Source organism: Artemia sp. Qi Xiang Cuo, chromosome 7 (assembly GCF_049724085.1).
Source record: "Artemia sp. Qi Xiang Cuo chromosome 7, ASM4972408v1, whole genome shotgun sequence".
In the NCBI taxonomy this organism is placed as follows: domain Eukaryota; kingdom Metazoa; phylum Arthropoda; class Branchiopoda; order Anostraca; family Artemiidae; genus Artemia; species Artemia sp. Qi Xiang Cuo.
The window spans coordinates 25,533,626-25,553,759 of record NC_142800.1 but is presented as its reverse complement, the minus strand read 5'-3'; the positions used below and the strand labels follow the sequence as shown (position 1 = coordinate 25,553,759).

The 20,134-nt window shown below is 36.1% G+C and overlaps 1 protein-coding gene across 3 annotated transcripts in view; it reads left to right on the top strand.

Moving 5' to 3' along the window:
• Positions 1–17,628, top strand: part of LOC148950095 (ral GTPase-activating protein subunit alpha-1) — a 246,939-nt gene extending 229,311 nt beyond the window's left edge. For 2 of the 3 annotated variants that reach the window (XM_089092126.1, XM_089092125.1), the window contains 3 exons: positions 1,343–1,479; positions 5,935–6,045; positions 15,525–17,628. In XM_089092126.1, the coding sequence (XP_088948252.1) occupies positions 1,343–1,479; positions 5,935–6,045; positions 15,525–15,670 (394 nt within the window). In that variant the 3' untranslated portion in view covers positions 15,671–17,628. The remainder of the gene's footprint in view (positions 1–1,342; positions 1,480–5,934; positions 6,046–15,524) is intronic. The other variant, XM_089092128.1, reaches the window with a different exon arrangement.
• The last annotated feature ends 2,506 nt before the right edge of the window (positions 17,629–20,134 follow it).

Genomic DNA, 20,134 nt, shown 5'->3' with positions numbered 1-20,134 from the left:
CGAAATTTTGTTCTTGCGTAACCTACGAATTAACTTACGTAACGAATTTTTATATTCGTATGTTTTTATTACGTATATTAGGGAGTTCGCTCCCTAGTCAATACCTCGCTCTTTACACCAAAGTTCGAATTTTGTTCGAATCACAAACCCCTGAATCACAAAGGCCGGTTAATTAGAATAGATAGCTCTTTTTAAAGTACTAAAAAAAATTTTAGCGTAAAGAGCGAGGTATTGACTAGGGGGTGAACTCTCTCATATACATAATAAATTCTGTTCGTTTTAAGTTTTGATGCTGCTCCTTACTTCCAGTTGAAAAAAACTTGTTTTTTATTTAATTTCTGATCGTTTTTAAATAATGCAGGGAAATCTGGCACCCCCTTCATGGAAATGTCCCTTCACCCTATGAAATATTCTCCATGGAAAGATCCTCCCCCGTAACCCCTACTCCAACCCCGACTCCCCACTGGGAAAAAAATCCTCCTGAAAACGCCTGTATACTTCCCAATAACCAATACTATATGTAAACAATGGGCAAAGTTTATAACTTGCAGCCCTTCCCCCGGGAACTGTGGGGGATTAAGTCATCCTCAAAGACAGATTAATTAGATTTTTGACTATCCTGAACAAAATGGTTATCTCAAAATTTTGATTGGGTGACTTCGGGAAAAAAATGAACGTGGGAGGGGGCCTAATTGCCCTCCATTTTTTTTGGTCACTTAAAAAGGGCACTAGAACTTTTAATTTCCGTTTGACTGAGCCCTCTCACAATATTCTAAGACTACTGGATCGATACGATCAACCTTGGGAAAAAAAAAAAATAAATAAATAAATAAACACGCATCCGTGATCTTTCTTCTCAGGCTCGTAACCTTTGATGGGTAAAACTAAACTTAATGAAAGTATATATTATAAATTTGAAATCGGCATAAAAATCTGATTCTTCTGATATATCTATTGGTATCAAAATTCTGTTTTTTAGAGTTTCGGTTACTATTGAGCCGGGTCGCTCCTTACTTACAGTTCGTTACCACGAACTGTTTGATATGTATGGAATAAAGGACCCGCTTGATGTAATAAAGAATAAGTTCAAAAGACTTATTAAAGAAATTATCTTGAAAATAGAAATTTATTCCCGTTTTTTGAAAAAATCCAACCGATGTTAACCGATTGACGTAGATTGTTGTATTTATCGGTAGTTCTGGTCTTGTTAATTGTAAGTTGTGTCTTTATATTTTATATTTATTGAATGTACTCCTCATAGTGTATACTGAGGGAAAATAAAAGTATTATTATTATACCTATAAATAGTAAACTTATGTTTTTTGTTTTTTTTTTAATTTAGTTTTGAAGAGCGTAACTACGCCTTGCAATCTTTGGTGGAACAATTTGCACTGCCAAGTAGCTTTGAAGAGTTTGGCTATCAAGTTATAACCCCTTCAGTTCAAGGCCACTTTCAGCCCGTATCATCTCGTATGTCCAGTAAGTCACTGTTTGTTTATTCATCATAAGCATCACAATCCACGGAAAAGCATAGCACAAGATGAAAATTTAATAGGGTGTTTTTACATTCCCTTTTCTTAGTATAATAAATGGTGAAGGTTAAATAGAACAAGAAGATAGTTTGTTTTGTCGTATAATAGAATGGTTAGGTCGAAGTTTTTTGACGATTATGGTTTATGACTATATTATAGTTTATGAGATCTTCTCTTCTAAAACCTTGAAATTTCTGTCTTTTGCCGACCATAATTTAAAAAAAAAATTCCATATGCACCGTGATTAATTTTATCATGACATTTTATCAGTGCTAAAGATCTCAGAAACCAGGCATTCATTGAGACTTTTTTTTAAGAAGCCATCTGAAAAATTGTCTAAAAGAGCATGACTCCTCCAAATTCTCAAATGGCCGTGGAGGGCTTCATAAAACCTGAATCGTAAGGGACCCCTGTCTCCTATTGCTTGATGAAATGGCGCTCGAACATCTTCCTTTTTTTTTTTACAGCAAGTCATTATTATTTCCTAACAGTGAATTGAGGCCAAGACGTATTCAGTATGGACTACGCCTATGATTTCAACTCCATCTATCACCTAGGATTTACATCTCCTAACCCGTATTGCTCCAAAAATTACTCTTTGTATATTATTCTAATTTATATATTTTAAACGATTATATATAAGTTGTGTATCTATATTTAACCCTTACGAGTCAAAATGTTTTCAATCGCCTATTTGTTAATCCTGACTGTATGAACGTCTCTTTCTTCTTGCTTGAAATTTGTTACGCCTTTGTTTAAACTTCTACTTAATTTAAGCTGTACGCAGTACGAAGTCAAAGCACAATCATGGTAATCTTCTTGTATGATTTTGTTAGTGTCCTTACATTAAAACCATCATTACCAAGTATCATTTTGATTGAAAGGTTTTTTTTTTCTTAAAAAACGTCTTTATCTAACAATTTATTTTCTTTTTCTTGCCAAAATTTGATATGAAACTGAGTCGGAGAATTTTGTATTTTTGCTAAATAATCGCTTCAGCAATTAGTCCAAAATGTTGGACTCTTTTGACCATGGGTCTTAAATTTAAAACCAATTTGGAAATACGGACTCGTTAACCTTGAGAATTCTGTAGCTCAGTTAATTGAAAATTATCCTACTAAGAATGTAAATTTCCTTGGTACACCCTGCTAGTGCATTGTGTAAATTGAGAACTGAGTATATATGTATATATATATATATATATATATATATATATATATATATATATATATTACTATTATTCTCCATGACCACACTGCCTTTTCTATGACGAAAACAATAAGAATTCCAAATAGGGATAGGTCCTTTTATTAGACAATGAAACGAAAATATAAAACAAAGACTCTAAATATTTCGATGACACAGTCGGTCATCATCATCAGTAAAGTTACTACTGATCAGTAGAGTAGTAGTTAGTAACTCTACTGATGATGATGACCGACTGTGTCATTGCAATATTTAGAGTCTTTGTTTTATATTTTCGTTTCACTGTCTAATAAAAGGACCTATCCCTATTTGGAATTCTTATTGTTTTCGATATATTATATATATATATATATATATATATATATATATATATATATATATATATATATATATATATATATATATATATGCTATTATTGTTTATTAGTTTATGTGTAATTTCTATTTATTTACTGTATACGTGTTTTTAAATATATAAATAAATAAATAGATAAAAAAATTGATTTAAGAAAAAACTAAAAAGCTGCAAATGCAGTCATAATAACAGATAAAATATATTCATTTTAAACGTGCCTAGAGGAAATAAAAGTAAAGACGAAACCCTCACCCTTCCGAGATATGTCCGAAGGGCTCCTTTCCTGGAAAAATTGTAATCAAAAACTATACATCCCCCCCTCCCCCTGAAATAATCCCTTTATCTTTCTTAAATGTCAGACGTGTGAATGCTGTATATAATTTTTACTTGTACATAACGCGTAGTTTGTCCTTGTACATAATGTTTCTACATAAGACTAATATATAAATTATGATGCTAAATACTAATAAATGCTGAATACTAATTTTATTAAATACTAAATTTAACTTTACTTAGTTTAATTTAGTTTAGGATATAACCTAACACTGCACCTATTATGGTAAGTCTCAAGTGAGAAATATTCACGGTGGTTGTTCTTTATACACAAGTTTATTTGTGAATGTTTTAATTTTCTCCCATTTGCATGAAATCCAACTTTTCGAACATAAAAGCACTAATCAAGAAAGCTTCAAAGTCATAGGCTTTAAAACTTTATTATACTGAGTACGAATATTCTTTTGATAAGAAACACTTTCACGGTAATCAAGCAAAATTTATTTTGTGTATGACACCACACCGTGGAGAAGATGGGTGGCGTCTGAAGGGGGGGGGGGTGAGTATCTGAATATGGATAACCAAAATTACATTCTAAGTAAAAAATCATGCACTATTTTAGGTGAATTTCTTTTACAAAAGCAAATTTTTTTTACCTGAAAATTTCAGTTTTAGGTCACCCCTCCTCCTGAAATAATTTGTCTGCTCATAGACACATCAGAGTAATTGCCTAATGAACATAAAAGGTGTCTAAAAAAGAACGCTTGATTTTAGTTTATAATAAATTGAATTTACCACACACTTACGAAATTACACCCAAAATATTGGAAAAGCAATGTTGCCACAACAAAAAATGAAAATAACGGGCTTTTCAGCTCCAGCGTTCTTTTTGAGACGCCCCTTATTTAGGAAGAAGGCTTTTGTGAGGGGATGGCAAACGTGATTTCTAATGTATTTAGTGGTTCGAATCCCCACATACTTTTTATCGTAAAAGAGCGTTTTAGGCCATTTGGGCATGTTCTCAGGGTACGGGACGATCTTAACCCCCTGAGTTCTTATATCAAATGTCCAACAGTGGGGGGAGGGGGGTCGATAGAAAGGCAGGATACCCTGCTTCGGGTTGGGATGAGACTATCTAAAATTTTGGGGACTTTGGAGGCTGTTAAAATAGATGATTTATATAAGTAGGACTGTATGTTTTTTTCTGAGTCAGAGACATCAGGTATATAGGAATATGTCGATACTACTGATGAATCGCATTAAACAGGAAATCAAAATTTGGTTGAAACGATTAAAAAAAAACTAGTTTTGCAGTAAACTAGCTTATTTTCAGAAAACACTAATCAATTATGCTTTTAACGCAGTTGGATACCAGTTGTCCTTTTTCATCGGGTACTCTCGACAATGATGATATAACTCGAAAAAATAAGTTATAAAATAGAACGGTCGGTATTTCAATTCTTTTATACTTCTGTATGAATTTGTCGTTTAGTTCTTTGGCGTATGGGAACAGGCGTGTGTTGTGACAGCCCAGAGACGCCACTCCGGCGTTTGCTGGGTTATCCTAGATCCGTTAGTGTGTGGGTTATCCTAGATAGCTGAAGTTAAACTGCTAATGTTAGACAATTTTACATTTCTGGGAGAAATCTGGAGAGGTTATGATCTATCAAATAAGTAATCCTTACTATCCTAACACTGAAACGTCGACGCCCCTACGCGCTACCAATGGCTCTGGGGGATGTTTATCCTTATTTAGTACGCTTAAAGCAGTCTAAAAATATTGTTAAAACATGATGCCGAAAAATGTTTGAATATGTCTGAAAATTCCCTGTTCGACACGCATTGCCAGCCCAGTCTTGATGCAACCTATTGCCCAAAATACTTGATAAATTAAATTCAAAATCAACGGACTCGGTCGAGGCCTTCGGCCTCGACCGAGTCTGAAATATGTCAAAAATATGACATAGTCAAATATATGTTCTCTTCATTTTGTAGCAATTAAAGCATCAAGGACACTGAAAATGAAATCATATTTTTGAATTTCTTCAGTGGGATATTACAGAACCATATTTATCCTAAATAAATTAGGATATATCGGAATTCAATTTTAACGAAAAAGACCTCCCTATGCAGTTATACAATTTTTTGTGGCTGTGAGAGCCAAATAAAAAAAGAACATGGTTGATAATCGTCAAAAAATAAGCTAAAAATATTGGCACAAACAATTGAAGATGATACACTGGTTCAGCACGTGGCAACAATGACGAAAACTGATGCTACACTAAAAACTTTGTAATTTGTACACAAGTAAAAGAAAATCGGGATTTTCAATTATGAATAGACCTAATAGGGATTCAGGGGGGGGGGGATTTTCTTACTTTGATGGTCTTGGTACCTTAAGAATGGGCGTCCAAACGTATAAATATTATATATGAATTGTATTTTTACTCCTTCTATCATCTTCTTAATATTAATAAACTGAAAGCCCAGTAGAAAGCTGTTTACACATATGTATGCTGTCTAATAAAGTATGCTTTATGGCTGTGCTAATTTCTAACCGGGTTACAGGTGGTTCGCTTATAACAACACAGCTCAGTGATGTGGTAACCACTCTATCTCTTCATTCTAACAATAACCAATCTCCCAGGCAAGGAAGTTTTATTGAAGATACTCGTAAAGGTTAGTTTTCATTCATATATGTTTTCCTTTTTCCAAATATATGCGCTTGATGGCCACATTGAAGGGAAAAAAACCAGTTCTTGTAGTTGCTCACTGCAGTCCCAAGCCGCTTGAGCCCAACACAGGCGGTTATTATACTAATAAACATCTGAATTTTTCGGCTTCAGGTCCGCAAGCCTGTATCAACGGGAGCAAAAGAAGAAAAAAATAGAACTAGATGAAAAAAAAAAACACGTACTGAAAAATTACACAAAAAACAAAGAAAAACACAAACGTTAATGTGCCTCCTCCCTAGATTTTGAAAACACGTCTTTTTATTTCCATTGAAAAATGGTTTTTTTGTTGCTCCTACCCTCAAAAAGTTCCTGCTATCCTAGATTTTAAAAAATATATTTTTGAGCCCCCCTCCCCCCTCGCTATATTTTCATGAATTGACGCTACTGGGGACACATGACACTGTTGAGCTCTATAATGTATGTCTGTGGTTAGTTTCTGATACGAGGTTCTATCAAATAATAATAACAATAATAACATTTATTCACCAACTATCTAAAAAAATAGATTATAATGGAGCACTACAAAAAGAAAAGATAAAAGAAAAAGAAACCAGCTTCAAAAAGATAAAGATACAACACTCAGTGTAATTCACGACACTCAAGTAAATGCAGGTGAGAAACGTTGTCTATGTAAATTAACTATTAGCACTGAATTATTTCGAATGCTAGACCATTGTTTGGATGGCTCCTTCAGACCATATTTTTCAAGGCGGGAATTCCTATAACGCTTGGGTATGTACAGTAAAAATTTTGCAAATTTATAGTAGCACTTTTTGATGTTTTCAGTGTCTCTAACTGACAGCATGTGGGATGCACCGGCAAGGTAGGTTATGTGTGGTGAGCAGACTGAACAATAAATCGAGGCAAGAGATTTCCTGGAGTCGCGTCCACGATTCGGCGCTACAGACGCATAAACACATTGAGTGGCTTTAGTTGTTTGCTTAACAATTGCTTGTCTAGTTTTAATAATTCTTTCCGCAATCGTTATACCAAGATATCTCAGCTCCGATACTGTAGGGACAACATGATTTCCGAGAGTGAAAGAATCACTTTGCGGTGCATTAAAGGACAAAAATTCACGACTTATCAATATTGATAGAAAGCCCAATAGATTGAAAATCACTTAAGAGTCGATTCAGGTTCTCTTGTAAGTCTTGGTTGGATCTACTGAGCAGAAGAACATCATCAGTGTATGCCAAGTAAGATAGGTCAGTGCCATACAATAGGAGAGAGGGTGAGATACGGTCCAGAATCTTGGAGATGGCATGTTTGAAAATAAGAGGACTTAGAACACTGCCTTGCCTCACACCTTTTCTGATTTTTACAGGATCTGGAATTTCGCCTTTCCTCTTGGCCAACACAGTCGAATTTTCGTACCAAAATTTCAGAGTACTCACTATGCTCGAACTTACTCCGTTGTGTAATAGAGCATGCATTGCTTGCATGTGATTGACGCTTTCTAATGCTTTCGATATATCAATAGTGCACATATACAGAGGTGACTTTTCCTTTCCAAGTCCATAAGTAAGTTAGCCAAAAGGCGGTGAGCCTCTGGGCACCCAAGACCTTTCTGGAATCCAAGCTGATTGTCCCCAAAGTGTCCAATATCAAGCTCAGAGAAGATCACATTTTCAAACACTTTGCTCAAGATGCACGAGACGGTTATGGGTCTATAAGATTTGCATTTGTTTGGATCTTTTCCTTTCTTGGCGACAGATGAAATGACCCCTGTCAGGAAAGAATTTGAAACAAACCCCTGGAGATTCACATTTGGAAGATAAGCTGAAGATGGAAATAGAAGTATTCAGGTAAGTGCTTGAGGTGTTTTATTGAAAGACCATCGCTGTCCATCCCATTCTTTGCGTTGGAAAGTACTTTTCTGACAGCTAACTTGATCTTTTCAAGGGAAATAGGAACAACGCCGTGCTGCCCTGAGAAACGTGCAACCAGCTGGAAACTTTTGTTTCATATTGATTTGTTATAATAATATTCTCATCTCCATACATCGAAGCATAGTAAGGGTGCCAATCACGCAGTGTCAAAGAAGTACTAGATCGACGATTGTCTGGTCTGATTAGGCTTAGCCATGATTTTTTTTATCTCCAGTAAACATTTGCCCGATAATTCAGTACCTCTTCATTTCAGCTTTCTATTTGCGTTTTGTGCTCCGTTTTAGCTCGAATACAGTCCCGCATAGCGGTCTTCCATAAGCAATCTAAATATTTAGCCAGGTTTTTGCATGTCGTTTTGCCGACTGGAGTTCAGTGGATTCGGACCACATCGGTTTTTCTGTCCCAATATTGGCTCGTCTTGTAGGAACCGCTTTCGCTTCGGCCACTTTCAGAGCATGGATTACTTGATGGTAATAAGAGTTAAAATCAACCATGACTGAGACTTTGGATGGGCCAGAGCAGAGTAGATGAAAAGGAACTTTGATGCAACTTAGGACCGAAGCAACTGTGGCGACGTAAAGAAGAATGTTGCATTTCTCCCAATTTTGCTTGTTGACCCACTTTCTGGAACAAGCGTAAATAGGGCTCGGTGTTGGTTGCCTCTGAAACGAAAGTCCGGAATGGTCACTAATCGGATTATCAGTGCAAACTGTAACTAGAAGACTAGAAATGGATGTGCATGAAAGTACGTGGTCAATAGTGGACATATGACCACTAGTTCGGGTGTATGTAAAATCCAGAGACTTCGGCCAAATCTTAAAAGTAGTGGGGAGACAATTCATGAAAATATCGGATAGAATATGGTCCTTGTATGTGTCACAGTTGAGGTCCCCGGCAATTAGCCTTTTACACCCACGAAGCTCAAGAGACTCCAAATGTTGTCTTAGGACATCTGCTGCTTTTGAGAACTTTGTCAGAGAGACAGTATTGTTGTAATTAGTAGGCATGTATATGTTGATGAACTCAATTCCCTCAACAGAGACGCACAACAGACTACTGCTTCTAATAGTCGGCTTAGCCAAAAGTGCTTTCCTAGCGTATATTGCCAAGCCTCCGAACGGACGCCCTGCCGTAGATCTCGCTGGCTCTACAAAGACAACGTGTGAGCGGGATCTGTTCAGGAAGTTTATATTTGTCCCAGAAAGCATATGCTCCTGGATAAATAGTACGTCATAAATTTGAAGGAGATCATCTATGTCTTTTTCTTTGTTGCGACAACCATTGATATTCAGACTAAAAACTTTAAGAGATCTATTCATTGATTATTTTTTTCTCAGAATCTCTCTCAATGTAGTGCATCTTAGGCTGAAGCAGACATGAGGTCCATTGCAAGAAGTGCATTTGAGATCTGCGTTACAGGGTGTATCTTTGTTACTAGAGTGTGGTCCGGAACATCCTGTGCATCTTGGACTGTTTTTGCAGTTTTCAATAAGGTAATCGAAGCTCTGGCATTTGAAACATATTCGAGGGACCTCCATGTACTTATCTACCCGGAAAAAGTCGTATCCAAGCTTGATTACGTTAGACATTACAAAGCTCACGGTCTGTCTATTTTTGAAAGTCAGTCTGATTGTTTTACTTCGTCCAAAACGGAAAGCTTCCTCGAAGAGGCCTGGATTATGTTTGGCAACTTTGCTAGCATCTACTTCTATTGGAAGTCCTCTTATTATGACATAAGATTTTTCTTCCCTGGGTTTGCATTTGATGCTGCTGCCACTTGGTAAATTTTCCGAAAGGACACTAGGAGCTTCAACGCAAAAAGCTTTAGTTTTTACAACATCGCTGAATTTAACTTGTAGTGTATTGTTTTTTTAATTGTCTGAACTCCTGAATCTCGTCTTCTGACTGAGGTTGACTAAGTGTTTGTAGTCTAGTCATTGACAGAGCGTCTTCCGTAATTACAGTACAAGTTGGAGGCTTGTTGTTTGCTAGGGCTGTAGCTCCTACATCTGGCAAATTGTCAATTTAACACACGTCGTATACTGCTTTATCACGGACACTGAGCTCTTCAGATCTCGAATTTCACTTAGCAGGATAGAGAAGTTGGTCTCGGGGACCTGTGGAACTTGAGATGTGTGAGTGATGACGAAAGTTGGAAGTGGGATACTATTCCTATCACATTCAGCTAGCAAATCCAATATTTTTGATGCTACTGAGTCTTTTGTGTGGCTTCTTGTGGCTAAAGCTACTCTTTCAGGGAATGCTGGTTGAAGGAGTTCGAGTTTAGCGTCGCGTAATGCTGCTAAATCAAAGGAGTCGCATGTCATTTTTGACAGTAACGTTATATCCTACTTTTGGTTTGACTGGAGAAAGTTCAGGATTGGTTTGAGATATGAAGACGTCTGTGCCATGCTGAACACCTATAAGCAAGGAAAGTGTAGGTCCTCGCTACCTATTCCCCGCAATTTAAGGGAGACTCCACTCCTTGCAGGTATGACGGCGCTTGCAACAAGTAACCTCCCCTCTTCTGCTTGCTTATTCGGGAAGATTGGAAAATTGGCAAAAATGGTCGTTAAAATTTTTGAATTGGGCAAAATTGAAACAATCTTTTTATTTAAGAATCTTATGCATAATCTAGGTTAAATAAATTAGAATCATAACCTTATGTTTCTAACAAAGAGAAAAATAAGGATGTTTTGTTCACTTTGTAAATGAAAATCAATTTGAATTGAAACTTGGGAATATTAATACTGATTTGAAATATCAAAGTGCTTCTCTCAGATCAGCAGAAGAAAAAAATCATTCCATTTTTCAAATATAATACTATTTAAAGATATTTGATTTTGTTCTGACTTTAATTGATTTAACCTATGTTATGCGCAATTTTTTTAATGAAAAGATTGCACGTGGCACTTGTTCCATTACGATTGGCAGGTGCCACCTGGTGTAGAAGAAACTTGGCAACAACTGACCCCATGATTCTAGGGAATACATTTTTTCAAATTTGCCTATTGGAAATCTTTTGGGGAAGGCCGTAAGTGGAAATTATCACTATCAACAAATGAAATGACATCATTTTTATACAATCGTAAAAAGGGCTTATCCCAGATTTGCCTCTCAATCACTCACTTGGACTATTTGTCTTGGTTTTCTCTATAATTAGCCATCGCTTGATGCATGCCCACAACTGCTTGATTTTAGCTCAAAATTATAATATGTATTTTATAAATATACCCAATTATATAATATACCCAATTTATAAAAAAAAAATCATTCCATTTTTAAAATATAATACTATTTAAAGATATTTGGTTTGTTCTGACTTTAATTGATTTAACCTGCCACCTGGTGTAGAAGAAACTTGGCAACATCTGACCCCATGATTCTAGAAAATATATTTTTTCAAATTTGCCTAGTAAGGGAAGGCCGTAAGCGGAAGGTCCTTTAGGTCCTTTAGAAGGTCTGCTTTGCTATTTACCGTTGTTTACCACCATTCTTGTTAGCTTTTAACCTGCTTGCGTTTCACGACGCTTTTCTATATTATCTGAGATCTATTCAAACAGTTCGTGATGACGAACTGTAAGTAAGGAGCGACCCAGCTCAATAGTAACCGAAACTCTAAAAAAAAATGGATTTTTGATACCAATACATACAGCAAAATAATCGGATTTTTATGCTAATTTCAAATATTTAAGTTTCATCAAGTTTAGCCTTGCCCATCAAAAGTTACAAGCCTGGGAAAATTAGCCTTATTTTTGAAAAAAGGGGAAAACACACCCTAAAACTTAAAGAATGTTAACGAAAATTACACAATCACATTCAGCGTATCAGAGAACCCTACTGCAAAGGTTTCAAGCTCCTATCTGCAAAAATGTGGAATATTGATTTTTTTTTTTTTTTTTTTTTTGACAGAATAATCACGGTTGCTTGTTTTTTTTTTTTTTTTTTTTTTTTTTTTTTTTTTTTTTTCCAGGGGTGATCGTATCGACCCAGTGGTCCTAGAATATCACGAGAGCATTTGAACGGAAATTAAAAGTCCTAGTGCCCTTTTTAAGTGACCCAATAAAGTGGAGGGCAACTAGGCCCCCTCCCACGCTCATTTTTTCCCAAAGTCACCCAGTCAAAATTTTGAGATAGCCATTTTGTTGAACATAGTCGAAGAATCTAATAACTATTTTTTTTAAGATGACTTAATCCCCCACAGTCCCCGGGTGAAGGGCTGAAAGTTATGGACTTTGCCCATTGTTTACATATAGTATTGGTTATTTGGAAGTATACTTACGTTTTCAGGGGGATTTTTTCTGGTGGGGGGGTGCGTGGGAGGTTCTTCCCATGGATGAATTTTTCATAGGGGAAGGGAATTTTCCATGAAGGGGGCGCCAAATTTCCTAGCATTATTTAAAAAACGATCAGAAATTAAATAAAAAAACATTTTTTTTTAAACTGAATGTTAGGAGCAACGTTAAAACTTAAAATGAACAGAAATTATTATGTATATGGGTGAGTTCGACCCTTCGTCAATACCTCGCTCTTTACGCTAAAGTTTGTTTTAGTACTTTCCAAAGAGTTATTTATTCTAATTAAACGGTCCTTGTGATTCAGCGGTCATTCCTAAGGAATTGGAACAAAATTCGAACTTAGCGTAAAGACCGAGGTATTGACGAAGGGGAGAACCCCCTCATATACATAATTATTTCTGTCCTTTTTAGGTTTTAATGTTGCTCCTTACTTTCAGTTGGAAAAACTAGTTTTTCTATTTAATCAGATAATAAATCGATTATTTCGACTATACGGGTAAAATGACGTGGAGCCAAACAAACGCTATATAGTAGCCAGGAACTGGCTGGCCACTTTAGGATAAAGAGCAACTCGAGAGTGGGATATTGATGAGTTTTGAATCTTTTGAACCAATCATAGGCAGCGCAATCACGCTGCCTAAGTAAAGAACGTTGTTGGCATAATGTATTATTTTTTTTATTATTATTTTTTTTCTTTCTTTAGACCAGGGCACTTCGTATCGAAGGGGTTGTCGTAGAAACTTCGAAAAGGGTTCATTCGATTGGAAATTGGAGTGACTTGTGCCCTTTTTGGTAGGCAACTAATACCCCTTCCACGCCCATTGCACCATTTATCCAAACACATCCAATCAAAATTTTGAGATAGCCATTAGATTCAAAGTAGTTCAAAAATCCGGAAATTATATCTTTGAGGATGACACTCCCCCCACAGTCTCCAGGACAAGGGTTGTAAGTTATGCCCTGGGGGCATATAAGGTTTTTATTGAAATCTTTGTCGTAGAAACTTGAAAAAGTCTTGAAAAAGCCCTCGGCGCAAGGGTTGTAAGTTATGCCCTGGGTGCATATAAGGTTTTTATAGATAGTGATGTTGTAGAAACTTCAAAAGGGGCTCATTCAATTGGAAAATAGAGGGGCGGATTTTGAGATAGCCATTTTGTTCGACGTAGTTAAAAAGTCCAGAAATTATGTTTTTTAGGGTGGCGTATCCCCCCTCTCACGTTCACCATTTCCCTAAACACATCCAATCAAAATTTTTAGATAGCCATTTTGTTCAACGTAGTTGAAAAGATCCAGAAATTATGTCTTTGAGGAGGACAACCCCCTCACAGCCCTCAGGGCAAGGGTTGTAAGTTATGCCCTGGGGCATAAAAGTTTTTTATTGTCGTAGAAACTTCAAAAAGGGCTCATTCGATTGGAAATTGAAAGGGATAGTGCCCTTTTTAATAGTCGGAAGTGATTGGAGGGCAACTAACCCCCCTTTCACGCCCACCATTTTCCCAAACACGTCCAATGACAATTTTGAGACTGCCATTTTGGTCAGCGTAGTTGAAAGTTCTGGAAATTATGTCTTTGAGGATGACAACCCCCTCACAGCCCTCAGGGCAACGGTTGTAATTTATGCCCAGGGGGCATATATGCTATTTATAGAAAGCGTTGACGTAGAAACTCAAAAAGTGATCATTTGATTGGAAATTGAAAGGGCTAGTGCCCTTTTTAATATTCAAAATTGATCTGAAGGCTTGACATTTTTATAGTAAAGATCGATGTGGGTGCATTCTATTATTATTATTTTTTTTGTTTTTAGACCAGGGCCCTTTGCATCGAATGATTTGTTTTAGAAACTTCGAAAAGGGCTCATTCGATTGAAATTAGAAAGGGCTAATGCACTTTTTAATAGTCGAAAGTGATTAAAGGGCAACTAATCCCCCTCCCACGCCCACCTCCCATTTGTCTATTATGTTTAAAAACTATATGTTGCATTATGATTAAATCAAATGCACTGTGTTAATGATAATTCCCAATAAGGCATCTCAGCAGTATCCTAAGAACGACTGAGGGTAATATGTTCAAATTTTCGGGGCTACTTCTACTCTTAAAATTTAACCAAATCAGAGTAGTTTAAGTAAAATCTAACCAAGCTATCAAAGAAAGTAAACAGATTTTTTTGCGAATGGTATCAAGTTTTCTATTTCAGGTCAACTAGAGGAGGTATGAAACTAAATTAAACACTACTATTTGTGGCCAGATTTAAAAGGGTGTATGCTGTTAAAAATTGCGGAAAATTTTTCTCCAGCATAGAAATAGCAGGCCAAACTGTAAAGTCTTAAAAAAACGAAAAGATTTAAAGAATTACTTTCTTTTTCCTTAAAAAGACTATGTCAATATAAACGAACAGAAATTAATTAAAAAAAACTTTTTCCACAAAATACGTTTTTCAAAGAATAGTGAAGAACTCCATTAAACCAAAAATGAAATCAAATATTCTACCAAGCTCGAAACTACCGCAAATCAGCATCGATAAATAAATGAAACCCTAAACGAACAGAAATTACAATAAATAACCGAGTCAAACTCAAAATGAGCAGAAATTAACATGAGTAGGGCTCAGAACCCCTATGTCTTCCCAAGGCCATAACATAATTTGCACTTTACTGAAATAAATACAAATGAATGTGCACTGTCAGTTTAATATACATATACTGATATTTAGTAATCAAAATGTTAATATTATTTGATTTATTAAAGTTATAAAAGTAAAAGATTTTTCAGGTGCCCCCATTCCGTTCTTTTATTCTTTTTAAAATAAACTTGTTCATTTGGTCAATTATTGGCAACCGTGTCACATTTCCCCCCTCCCCCCAAGATTTTGCTGTAGATCCGCCTTTGGTGTCGTTAGTTTATTTCAAAAGGCTAGTGTTTGATGAGCGCTGAAAACGGCTTGGTGGAGGTCTTTCCCGAATTATCTGCCTTGTCTTTTCGCTTTCTTTTCCACTGTCTAAAAATTACCATGTTTCCTGGTTTCTTAATTATTTTTTCCTTTTATTTTTTTGTTCTTTTATTTTAATTTTTCTCTTTATTTGTTTTGTTTAATTCTTTCTTTTGTTTGTTTTCCTTTTATTTGTTTCCTTTTTTATCAAGCGTCAAATAAAAGTAAACATTACTGCAAGGGAGAAATTAGCCGGAAGTTCAAAACTTTTCCCCTATTAATACTAAGACTACTTTCTATTTTTTAGTGAGCGACGTTTCAGCTCCAGATATTGATGAATCTCCCAAGCCATCAAAAAGGCTGTCCTTCAAGCATGCATCTCGATTTGTATCTGGATTTGGTCTCCTACCTGATGTCTCTCCAGTCATTGACCAGAAAAGGTTTCCTAAATAATTGTCCCCGTTGCTCATCTAAAAAACCGGTTACACTTAATCCCTTTGTAGGCTAATTCTTCATATATTCCAAAGCTAGTCGCAATGTTCCAAGTGATAAAAATTATTTTTGCTGATCGGCGAGAATAGAGATAACTCCCATTTGATGCTACCGTGGAAATTAACAATTGTCAATTGTCACTACCAGTTATTAAATAGCCTCTGTGAATCTATCTTCATTATAACTTTTTCCAACGAAGTTGAATAAGTGCCGTGTCAGTGGTGATAGCTTTTCAATCGCTGAATTGGACGTTCTGAAAAAGGGATTTTCTGAAAAAGTTACTTCCAAGGTGCATAGTTTGCCATTTGCATTCTTCTTTAATCCTTAGATGGAGTTTCTAAGTTTCAAAGGAAGAGTTTCGAACTCTTCTTTTTTTTATAAACTTATTTCTGTTAATTTTTCTTAATACTCTCCTTCTTCTAAAGTAATTTTTGACTTTGTCTGGCTGCTCCGGTCTTGACTGGGTTTTCAAGGCAAATTGGAATACGCCTTTTCAGAAGAAGCTGAATTCGGTTATCGAAAAGCTTTTTTCACTGATACGGCATCAAGCCAACTTCACCTGAAAAAGGGCTTAAGGAGGACATGATGAAGACAAGGCTTAGGGATCCTATTTTCTGTGGAAGCGAATTCATTATTATAAAAAAAAAATTAGCTTGTTCCCGCAGTCTGTCTTAAGAGCCGACAGTTTTTATACTGGAATTTGTATAATTATTGACGATGACAATGTAAATCTGGCCAATGAGGATGAACAGAAATTTTGTGGGTTTGGACCCTCTCCCCCTGAAAATATAATTTTTATCTCAGGATATACGCAAGAATTATCCAGGGAATCATACTGGCACCTACCAGCTGTAGAATGATTTATAAAATAATTCTATCCAGAAAGTGCCATTTTTAGGATTCAAATGCTGACGATCTTATTCTAATGCGAGCAGCAGCATCTTTCCATTTTTGGCATTCATGACTTGCCTTTCAGACATTATTGTAAAACGCCAAAAAATTTAGTGCTGCTAGCTAATCCCTTCCAAAGAAATTAGACCGATCTGTCCTTCCGCTAATGGGAGAGGACAAATAATGAGGTAACTCCAGACTTTTCGGGCCTCGGGAAGACAGAAATTTGTGCGAATGCAAAAACACCCCGAGTCTATGGTGTATTTAAACTATGTTCCAAAGAGTATGGGTATTTTATAAGAGTGGAAACTAGCGCTAGTGTTTGAAAATAAGAACATCACCACCATCTAGCGTTTAGCATAGCTTGCCATTTTGTCATGCACTTAAATTAATTATTCTTATTATTACACTGAAAAAAAAATATCAAGTGTAGCCAAACGCTGGATGGTCATGAGGTTTTTTTGTCGACGCTAGCTCCATCCCCACTCTTGCAAGTTACCCACACTTTGCTATGTTCTTTTTGCCAGAGGTGAATCGTCGGTAATTTTACTAATATAAAAGGGCCATTTTTTGGCGTTTAAGATCGGTTCAGAGAACCCTTAAGAAAAATTTAGATATTTATTGTAGAAATTCGCTTTTTGGGCATTAATTTTATTTATATTTAAGAATATAAGTGACAAATGGCAAAATCTTTATCCGACACGTGTGTACTGGGGGAAGGGGTAAATTCAAGTCCTTAGTCACATTATTTTTTGTTATTTTGATTAATTTGCTTGATGTAAATTAACATGTCATCTTTTATGGCTTTTCATTAACTTAGTTAGTGTAGATTCCATGAGACTTTTAATAAAATATGTTTAGATCTTGGGATCTCTAATATCCCTTTCGTGCTAATAAATTGAACCGTGCAATCTTTTTCTTTTCAGTTTTAGTTATTGTTTCCACTCTCTTGGAGTTAAAGAGTCAGTCTTTTTCATGTTGGTGATGGAAGAAGTGATATTGTTGTATTTTAATAAATTTGATTCTTATACCAACTTGACTCTTATATCATTTTTCGTAAGCACAGGTTAAGGAAATTGTAATGAAAGCAAAGGCCTGCTTTTTATTTCAACATCCATACGCCATTTTTTTGTATCTTTGTAAGTTTTTTTTTCATTATTATCATTATTTTTTTTTTATTATGATCATTTTTTTTAACCATCTTCAACTAGTTCAAAATCGTTTGTCACTCTTTAATTAAAAAAGGGAGACTAGGTTAGCTAAAAATCCTTTTTTCACGAATCACATAAAATTCTTCAATAACTGTGAGGAAAAGCCCAGTCCAACAAACGCCTTCCCACTATGCCCCTTGGGGTAACCGCAAAAAATCGACGTCGGAATTTTGTTTGTCTCAACCATGGGCTCCCATATGGGGGGGGCCCCCCCCCCCCCCCCCCTGGCTGAATGATTCTGCCTTTTTTTTATGTTTTTGTTCTGTGATTTCTTTTATTTAGCATTAAAAGTGCCAATTAGACGAGGTTTGCCCCCCCCCCCTGGAATTCAGCTTATGGGCACCCATGGTCTCAACCCCACAAAATGATTCTCCTTTCCAGATATTGAGATGGCTGAAATTTGAGCTCGATTAAGCGACGTTAACCCGTGCCTCTCGTCGCTCAAAGTTTGGAAAAATCAAAATTTTTGGCCAAAAAGCTGACGAATGGTGCCATAACTCCAGAATGGTAAATAAAAACACGCTTAATATCTTAAAAGAAAGCCAATGTTGTTTTTGAAACTTTATATTCTATACATAATTGTTGTCATTTTAAGGAAAACAGAGTTACAACAGTCTTTAGTCCCAATAACGTGACCTGGTACCTTTCAGAGCCAGTTTGGAGTATTCTAAGAATTTTACGGGTTTTGCATAATCTATCTCGAAATTAAAAATTTTTTCTTAAAAAGTATTTTGAAACTCAATTTTCAAACATAATGAGCCTTTTGTTCAAATTTAATCTTTTATTCTATGGGGAATGCCTGACTAGTTTACCAAAGAAAGTTCCGTTTGACAGGTAAAAAAAAAAGGAAACAGCATAAATATTGAATCTGGTAGACAGCATCTACCAGGAAATAGAGATCTTGAAGGAAAAGAAAATCCCTGAAGAAGCTGGAGAAGAACCAGGACCATCTGAAAGCAAGAGGATGGGTTTCATTTGCAAGGGGTTTTAAAGACATTTTCAATATGAAATTGTCCATTTTGTTAGATCCATGTATGGTATCCGACAGAAATGCCACGAGAATATTAATAGCTAGTCTAGAAACACTAAATCCTAACCCTCTTGAGTACAAAGTCTCGAAAACTTCATTACACCATTGAAGGCAAATATTCCTGAAAAAGAGCCCCTAATTGTCCATTTGGACGGTAAACTTTTACCGGGTGTTTTGAAAAATGAACAATGTGAGCGAATAGCTATTGCAATTTCATATGGCGAAAAGGAACAGTTGCTGGGAGTTTCTGTAACAGCAAACACATCTGGAGAGGAGCAGGCGATAGCTGTATATGAATACCTACATGAATGGGGTCTTTTCAACACCGTCAAGGCGATGTGCTTCGACACTACAGCATCCAACACGGGAAGACTCAAAGGAGCATGCGTCATATTGGAGCAAATGTTAGGAAGAGAGTTGTTTTACCTAGCTTGCCGTCATCATATTTTGGAAATTCTGTTAAGAAACGTTTTCAACACAAAAATAGGATCTGCTACTGGGCCTCATCCAGACATTTTTAAAAGATTCCTCACTGCTTGGCCCAAGATAGACAAAGGAAAATACAATGCAGGTATCAGTGACAATCTAACACAAAAGCAGCTAACTCCAGAAGTAATTGCAAATGTTGCTATTGAATTCGAAACCAAATTAACTGAGAGCAACCCAAATGTTGCTATTGAATTCGAAACCAAATTAACTGAGAGCAACCCCAGGGATGACTATAAGGAGCTATTGGAGTTGGCTCTGGTAATTATTGGATCTTTATACGGCAATGTTGTAGGTTTTAGAACTCCAGAAGCCATTCATCATGCTAAGTGAATGGCAAAGGCTATTTACTTTAAAATGTTCATTTTTCGCCGTCAATTTAAGATGTCTGAAGAAGAAGAAAGTTCTGTGCGTGCCATATCTTTTTTCTTGTTAAAATATATTATAAAGCTTGATTCAATTCTCAAAAAGCTCATGTTGCACCAAAGCAAGATTTAGGTATTTTGCCTAGTCTGCTAGACTATAAAGTGTATGACATTGCAGTAATAGCCCTGACCAAGTTTTTGAACCATTTGGGGTATTTGAATGCAGGGTTGGTGGAATTATCTTTTTTCTTTCCCTCCATTACAGACGACGAAAAGTTGTTAATGGCTAATAAATTGCTCGGTAGCACACTAGGGTTGTAAACTCAAAAGTCAGGAAAGATAAATTAAAACAGGTAGTTGATGGAGGATTGGTAAACTTACTAACCGAAGAAAGGTTTACATTCTTTGACCGATTTAATATAAAAACAGATTTCCTAAGACA